We start from the raw sequence: 8,780 nt of genomic DNA, 5'->3' as shown, positions 1-8,780 counted from the left end.
TATATTCTGTATATTAACCTTATCAGATATGTAATTTGTAAGTATTTTCTCCCCAAATGATTAGTGTTAGTTAAACCATTTAACAAGCCACATCTAGGATACAGATTCATCCTATTGAAAAGTGACAGACAGGAGGGATTGATAAAAGAAGAGAGCTTCCCAAGTAGAGTACTTTATTTTTTTTTATTTTTTTTGTTTTTTGTTTTTGTTTTTTAAAATATATTTTATTGATATTTTACAGCAAGGAAGGGAGAGGGACAGAGAGTTAGAAACATCGATGAGAGAGAAACATCGATCAGCTGCCTCGTGCATACCTCCTGCTGGGGATGTGCCCGCAACCAAGGTACGTGCCCTTGACCGGAATCGAACCTGGGACCCTTCAGTCTGCAGGCCGACGCTCTATCCACTGAGCCAAACCGGTTTCAGCATCCAAGTAGAGTACTTTAAAGTAATCTGAGTACAGCCCTTGCTGATTTGGCTCAGTGGATAGAGTGTCGGCCTGCGAAGTGAAGGGTCCCAGGTTCTATTCGGGTCAAGGGCACATGCCCGAGCTGTGGGCTCGATCCCCAGTCGGGGGGCCTGCAGGAGGCAGGCAGTCGATGATTCTCTCTCATCATTGATGTTTCTATCTCTCTGTCCCTCTTCCTTCCTCTCTGAAATCAATAAAAAAATATTTTAAAAAAATAAAATGAAATAAAGTAATCTGAGTACTTTATTTCATTATATTGATGCCTCAAGAGGCAGTAAATTACCCAGGAAGGAGTAGCCAAGGTTCGGAGAGACTGAGATAGGCAGAGGAGGAAAAGAGCAAAAACCTGAATCTCTGGGGTCTACAGCATCCCATGACCCACGGCAGGCAGGAGCTGCATGTCCATGATGCCAATGCACATATGTGTCCTCCATTTGTCCTTACTTGGTACTGCAATACCTTCTATCTGAGCTGGCGTCAACTGACTCCATTCAGTCATTAAATCCTCTAATCATTAAAGTCTAATGCCTATTTTATTCAGGCAGAGATTTTCAAACCCGAATTTAAGTACCTCCAAAACCCTGATGCAGTAGGTCAGGGCCAGAAATCTACATTGCTGATAAGCAAGCAGGGAGGTGGAATCCTGAGGTCACACTTAGAAAAACATTGGAATAAGGGTTTAGAGCCAAGACCTGCAGAGATGCAAAGATACAAAAATATTCACAGAAGGTGGTATAGATGGCAGAGTATAGGGTTTGGCAAAAGTAGTTTTTCAGGTGTGAGTATGCGAAACAGCTTAATCTTGTATTATTTTTATGAATTACTAGAGGCTCGATGCACGAAATTTGTACATGGGTGGGGTTCCTAGGCCTGGCCGGCGATCAAGGCCAATGGGGCCTTCTGGCTGCCAGCTGGGGCATATTTTCCAGCTGCCGGCTACTGGCCAGGGCCTTCCTTCATTCCACGCCACCCCTTGGTGGTCTGCACACGTCATAGCAAGCAATCGAACTCCCAGTCTCTCGGTTGAAGTCCCAAGGGGACACTTTGCATATTAGCATTTTATATATTTAGATTATACTATTTTCCATAAGAACAACTGTAAGCCTACTTTTGCTCCACCCTGTATAAAGGTTAAAGACAAGGACTTAAGGTTACTGCCTATGTGATGTTAGGCAAATCACCTCCCCAAGTGAGTTTCCTTCTCTAAAATGGATATAATATTAATACCTACCTCATAGATCTGTTGTGAAGAGTAAATAAATTATTATATGTAAAGTTCCTGGAATAGTATCTCCCACATAGTTAAGAGTAAAGAAGATGAAGCTACTATAGTTCCTTATGAAAGTTTATGAGCGTGCAAACATGATTACAAACTAAGGCAGTATGTGTCTCAGACAAGGGTTACAAGACTCAGAAGGGGAAGAGTACTTGGTTTGGAGTCATTAAGAAAGTTCTTGTTGAGGATATTGGAACCAGAAGTACCAGTGGTATTTGGCTAAATGAAGAGGAGAATGTGTTCTAGACTAAGGGAATAGCTTTGGGGAAAGGGGATTGGGAAGGTGATGTGGAACCTAGGGGAAGGGGAAAAATCTGGTGTGCTTTGTTGACTGGTCTCATTTTTACAAAACAAGAGGGTTTGCACTAGATTTCTAAGAGGATCCTTTCAATAGCAAACATCCTCTGTGACTCTTTGAAATAGGGAAGTCAGGGAAAGAAACTGATTGTGGTTGGGGACACAGAGATTGAAGTGATGGGGTCATCCAAAACAGAGGAAGTGGGAAATGTGACACTGAAGCTTTAGAAAAGGGTTTGAACTGAAGATACAGGCTTGGAACTCAAGATATAAAGATGATGAAGGTCCAGAATGACAAGCCATGAGAAAGAGGAGGGCCGAGGAGTACAGGATAAAGTTTAAAAGAGCCGTGAGGTGCTCATTTTGGCAGCACATATACTAAAATTGAAATGATAGTAAATAAATAAATGAAAATTGGACCGATACAGAGATTAGCATCGCCCTTGCGCAAGGATGACACACATATTCATGAAGCATTCCATGTTAAAAAAAAAAAAAAAAAAAAGGAAAGAAAAAAGAGCCCTGAGATTAGAACTGGCAAGGACCTCTGCATCTTTTTCCTTTTGCACCTTCCCCACTCTGATTTTGCAGCCTTCAGGGATGCCCTGTGGGTATGCAGGCTCTCTTAGGGAGCCCAGAAGGTCCAAAGTGAAGCATCCTTTGAAAATATTCTGGTGTGCTCTAAAGCAAACCCTGTAACTCTGTAGGTATAACATAAACCCTACAACATTGTGAGCTCTACTCTCTTCTTCTTGCCTGTTTTGCGCAATTCTGATGCTCCTAAATTTGAATTAACCAATCACCAATAGAAACAGCAATTCACCAAACCAATGGAATGTGTTGTGATTACTGACAGACACTATATTGGGTTGTATAATATTCCCCACCAAATTCAGGTTTATCCAGAACCTGTGAATGTGACCTTATTTGGAAATAGAATCTTTGCAGATGTAATCAAGCTAAAATGAGGTCATACTGGATTAGGCTGGGCCCTAATCCAATGACTGGTGTTCTAAAGAGAGAGAAATTCAGGACCTGGCCGAGTAGCACAGTTGGTTAGAGCATCATCCTGATACACCAAGGTTTGTACACGGTTCAATCCCCGGTCACGGCACATACAAGAAGTAACCAATGAATGCATAAGTAAATGGAACAACAAACCCATGTTTCTCTCTCTCAAATCAATTTAAAAAAAGGGGGGGGGGAGAGAAATTCGGACAGAGTAGAGGGCCATGTGAAGACAAAGGCAGAGCTGGAGTCATGCTGCCACAGACCAAGTAATGCCAAGGATTGCCAGCAATCACCAGAAGCTAGAAGAGGCAAGGAAGGATTCTTCCATAGATGGAAGCATGGGAGTATGGCCCTGCCTGCCCCTTGATTTTGGACTTCTGACCCACAACTGTGAGAAAATGCAGTTCCATTGTTTTAAGTCCCCCCCCCCCCCCCCGCCCCCGGTAATTTGTTATGGCAGCATGGCAGCTCTGGGAAACTAATACAAGTACCGAGTTCATCATGAAATACTCTGGTAGGAAGTGTTTTTTATTTAGGATACCTAATTAGTATGGGGTTAGGTTGCAAAGGCACCTTGAGTTTTACCAAAAAAACTAGTGTTTGTCTTTGACCCAACTTTCTTCTTTTACCTTGGAAACAGATGCTTCAGTCCTCCCACATTCTTTCTTCTGTCCAGACTGTCACAGCATCCTCCAGAATCCCATTCTAGATGCTTCACTTTGAATGGACCTTCCACTCTAATGGTTTCACCTTTAGCCTTCTTCTCAAGTGTCTTTCTTTTTCCAAAAATGTTAAAAATAAATTATTTAAAATACACAGAAGATAGAAAGTAACATAATAAACACGAATGAGTTATCCCCCAGATTTCCCTTCTCTCTTTCTGCACTTCTCTCTTTCTCCTTTTCTGCCATGTTCCCATGTGCATCCAACCCAATGTTCTGCTCTCAGTTTCCTAAAAAACAGGAGGTAGGTGCAGAGGGGCCCAGCCTGACTATACATCTGCTCCTTAGGGTACAACCCTCACACACTGTAGGTGACAATTAGGTGGATGCTGTGGACTTTCAGAAGGGCAGGCAAGGAATTATTACCCTCCAAGTAATTTGAGCATCCCTAGCACCTCATTCCTGCATTTTAGATATGCCTTTCCAGACTGAACCTATCCCAACATTTTTGTCTTAAAAAAAAAGTATTTTTTAAATTGATTTCAGAGAGGAAGGGAGAGGGAGAAAGAGATAGAAACATGAATGATGAGAGAGAATCATTGATTGGCTGTCTCCTGCACCCTTCCAAATGGGGATGGAGCCCACAAGCCAGGCATGTCCTCTGTATAGTCAGGCTGGGCCCCTTTGACTGGGAATCGAACTGTAACTTCCTTCCTGGTTCATAGGTCGATGCTCAATTACTGAGCCACACCAGCTAGGCCATTTTGCCTTTTAAAATAGAATTTATTTACCCTAAATAACCTGTAAGCAGTGGAGTATGTTGGAGACGGGCTCTGCATCCTTCACCTCTACATATATACATATACTTTAAGTGAAAGGCTCCCTTTCCTCTTGAGCTATCTTACAGAAAAGATTGAGCTACATCCCATCTGGCCCCATAAAAGGTGGAGAGAGGGCCAAAGCTAATACCTGGGCATGACTACATGTAGCTTTTCTGACTTCCTTTTGTCACCCTTTGTCTCCTTATTATCCTGCAAAGCTTCTCCCTAGAGGGTTTTATGTTGTTTTCAGAAATACTTATTAGCTCTTGGTCACAGACTTCAATTTCCCAATTTTTCTCTTGAACTTAATCTCTCCAATTAGGATTTCAAGTTACAGATTACCTGCAGGAACTATTCTTAGTAGAGTTTAGAGGATCATTAGGGAGACAGAGGTACAAATAAAATACTATAAAGGTATTACAAAATATGTTCCCATTCTCTTGTGGTAGGGCTGGTAGAATTACAATGAATGGAAATGGCACAATGTTTTTCTCACTTCTCATTTGTTTTGGACCCTGGGCTCCATTCTGATTTAGGAGTCTTCCCTGCTCAGCATTTTAGTGATAATTCTCCCCATGGTCTACAGGATCCCTGTTCTCTTCGTTTCTATAGCAACAGTCCTGTGTTGCTTGGCTAGAAGCAATTTTCTGCTGCTGTGGTAAAGCTCCATTTTTTCATTCCTTTCTTCCCAGTTGCCTTGGCAACCAGCCTTTCCCTCTTCTGGTCTCTCGGTGGTAAATTCCACCCCCCTCTTTTCCTCTCTCTAGTAACAGTCACCTGGTCATGACTTGGACAATGCTTTCCTATCTGTGATTGAGCATACTCTGTCATGGTCAGATTGTCATCATGAAATTAGCCCCCCTTTTGCTTTATTTGCATCATTTCTCCAGCCTGTCATCTTTCTGTTGGTTGTCATGGTAACTGTACCCTCTGAAAGTCTCCAGGCAAAGGCTCTACAGTTAACAACCATCATGTTGAGAGTGTCTGCCAATATGTGGCCTCACATCTTGATTTTAATACCAGCCCCAGGCAGGTACCACAAATTGGAGAGAACAAGGCTTTTGATCAAAGCAGATTGGATTGAGAAAGGAAGGTATGGGGACCCTGGGATCTGGTGTTTTCCAAACAATACATGTGGCTACAAGAGTGGCCATTATGCTAGGGTGATCCAAATGACTGAGAAATGTATTCATAGTTATTCCAGGCAGGCCACATATTGGCAGATCTTCTCACATATGCTCTAAACTTCCAGGAGTAATTCCTGTGGCCCAGGGGATCCTGGTGACATGATTTGAGAGCTAGCAGAAACAAGTAATCTCAGGGAGAAAAAAAATTAACTCTTAAATTGGCTAAGAAGTGGTTAGTACAGTAGGTATTTAGACACTTTTACACATTACTGAAAATTTTGGACCTTTAGGCTGCTGCTCTTACCTCTTTAGTGAGGCAGATGGAGTGTTACTTTTATAATAATACAAAGTGTTCAAAAAATGGTGGTTGTTATGTGCCAGGGCATTGTAGCAGACACTTTTCAGACATTACTTCATTTTCTCCCTATGGTAATCTTGAGAAGTATTTAATGATACAAAAATTGAGGATAACTGTATGAGGCTACACAGATGATAAGTGACAGAGCAAGGATTTGAACTTAGGTCCATTTGATTCCAAAGCCCTTTCTTAAAGATTGTGGAGTCCCCTGGATTTTGGTCTTCTCTTGTCCTAATTCTCCTCAACTACGTTTTTTTTTTTTTTTTTTTTTTTTTTCAATCCTCATCCAAGGAGATTTTCATTGATTGTGTGTGTGTGTGTGTGTGTGTGTGTGTGTGAGAGAGAGAGAGAGAGAGAGAGAGAGAGAGAGAGAGAGAGAGACATTGATCGATGTGAGAGAGAAACATCCATCGGTTGCCTCCTGCATGTGCCCCGACCAGGTTGGGGATCGAACCCACAACCTAGGTATGGGCCCTGACTGGGAATCAAACCCCTGACCTTTCAGTGTACAGGGCCACACTCCAACCACTGAGCCACATGGGAGGATTGATACTACTTTATCCTTTCTGCCTGCTTTACTTGTCTTCTTCATATTTTGTGGGTAGTTTGCTTGTTTTTCTTTTTCTCACTCTATCTCTTGCATCTTCTCCTCAAAGGGATGGAACTTTTTGCCCTGCCTTCTGATTGTGTCTGAGTTTGCATTGTGGGATGAAAACATTAGTGCAGCCATCCTGGCTTGATAACAGGGCACATTTGATCCTGGAGAATGCCACACCTCTGAGCTGACTGGCTCCAGCACTAGATAGGCAAGCCATTCGCTTCTCCACTTAACAATATTGGGCCCTGGCCCCGCAGATCAGTTGGTTAGAGGGTTGCCGAGTTTGATCCCCAGTCAGGTCACATATAAGAAAACAACTAATGAAGCATAAACAAGTGAAACAACAGAAATCGATATTTCTCTTTCTCTCTCTCTCTGCCTTCCTCTCTCTCTCTCACATCAATAAAAAAAAACACATAACATAAAAAAGGGTGACTCATTATTTTAAAAAAGTCTGACATTTGTAAAGCACTTCATTAAAAAAACAACACACTCTGGTGGCTTGGCTCAGTGGGTGAGCGTTGACCTATGAACCAGGAGGTCACCGAGCGATTCCAGGTCAGGACACATGCCCTGATTGTGGGTTCTCTCCCCAGTGTGGGGCCTTTGGAAGGCAGCCTATTAATGATTCTCTCTCATCATTGATGTTTCTATATCTCTCCCTCTCCCTTCCTCTCTGAAATCAATACAAATATATTTAAAACAACAACAACAATATTGGGAGCCTTCTTGGCATTGGGTACTGTGCTAGGTACTGGAGATACAGCAATGACCTAGGCAGGAGCTGTTTTTTGCTTTTATGGAACTAACAGCCTGGAAAGTCTGACAACAGACAAGAGGTCAATTTATAATTTTATATTGTAATCAGTGCTATGAAGAAAAATAACTGGGAGCTGGAAAAGAATGATAGGGATAATTCTATTTTAGATAGGACTGCCAGCCCTATGTAGGAGAGTTGATAGTTGAAGCTGTAACACCACTTAGTCGATGGCATTCACGTCGGGAGCTTGGGGACCTTGGTTCCGCAGCTCCCTCCTCGCGTTTCACCCTCCCTGCTCAGCTCTAGGTTTGCACAAGCGCACTGACGGTTGTCATGGGGACAGCTGCTCCCGCGCAAGCGCAGATGTCTTCAAGATGGCGGCGGTGGCGGCTGCACGAGCAGTTTCTGTGGGCCATGGGCTCCGGGGCATGCAACGGACATTGCCGCTTGTAGTGATTCTCGGGGCCACGGGCACCGGAAAATCCACCCTGGCGTTGCAGCTAGGCCAGCGGCTTGGTGGCGAGATCGTCAGCGCTGACTCCATGCAGGTATGACAGGGCGGCTGGCCCCCGGCTTGTGAAACCCGGAGGGCTTGTGAAACCCGGAGGCCGCGCGCGTGCAGGCCTCGGGCCAGGGTGATACCCTGTAGCATGGTATAGTGAGTGAACCCCGAAGCTTGCGGGGCGGAGGGGGTAGGTGAAGGGAAACCATAATTACTAACCGCCCACCGTCTGTCAGATATAGTTCCAGGCGTTGCACTTTCATCTCATTTACTTCTCACGACATTACTGTTTCGTAAGTACTATTATCTCCATTTATAGACGAGGGAATTCACCTAAGGAGGTGAAATACGCTTACTCCGTGTCACATAGCAAATAGGTAGAGGAGATAGTACTTGAACCTACAAGGTTGACATATATATGTCCGATAAATAGCTTTTTTAAAAAAATATATTTTATTAATTTTTTACAGAGAGGAAGGGAGAGGGATAGAAAGTTAGAAACATCGGATGAGAGAGAAACATTGATCAGCTGCCTCCTACACACCTGCTAGTGGAATGTGCTGGCAACCAAGGTACATGCCCTTGACCGGAATCGAACCTGGGACCTTTCAGTTCGCAGGCCCATGCTCTATCCACTGAGCCAAACCGGTTAGGGCCGATAAATAGCTTTTGAATGAAAATTATTCTAGAGCTTTTGCTATTTAGAGTGCCCAGCGACACCAAGATAAATCGGTTACCATCTATGGGTTTCTGCCGGGGGATGGAACAGACTGTATAGTCAGGAGACCTAGATTCCAGCCCCTAATCGGCCACCGGCCTCGTGATCTTCATAATGTAGTTTTTTTGGGGACATTATTTATCTGTAAAGTGGAGAAAACACTACCCACCTCACAAGGCTG

The 8,780-nt window shown here is 43.4% G+C and overlaps 1 protein-coding gene across 2 annotated transcripts in view; it reads left to right on the top strand.

The window, feature by feature from the left end:
* Window positions 1-7,733: 7,733 nt before the first annotated feature.
* The window catches only part of TRIT1 (tRNA isopentenyltransferase 1), a gene marked incomplete at its 5' end in the record, with an annotated part of 43,100 nt that continues 42,053 nt past the window's right edge, over window positions 7,734-8,780 (top strand). The window contains one exon of one of the 2 annotated variants that reach the window (XM_080654431.1): window positions 7,734-7,927. In XM_080654431.1, the coding sequence (XP_080510557.1) occupies window positions 7,754-7,927 (174 nt within the window). The remainder of the gene's footprint in view (window positions 7,928-8,780) is intronic. The other variant, XM_080654430.1, reaches the window with a different exon arrangement.

This window comes from Plecotus auritus (assembly GCF_963455305.1).
Source record: "Plecotus auritus genome assembly, chromosome: 2".
NCBI classification, from domain to species: domain Eukaryota; kingdom Metazoa; phylum Chordata; class Mammalia; order Chiroptera; family Vespertilionidae; genus Plecotus; species Plecotus auritus.
The sequence above is the reverse complement of the archived record's forward strand: the minus strand, read 5'-3'. Positions and strand labels throughout refer to the sequence as shown.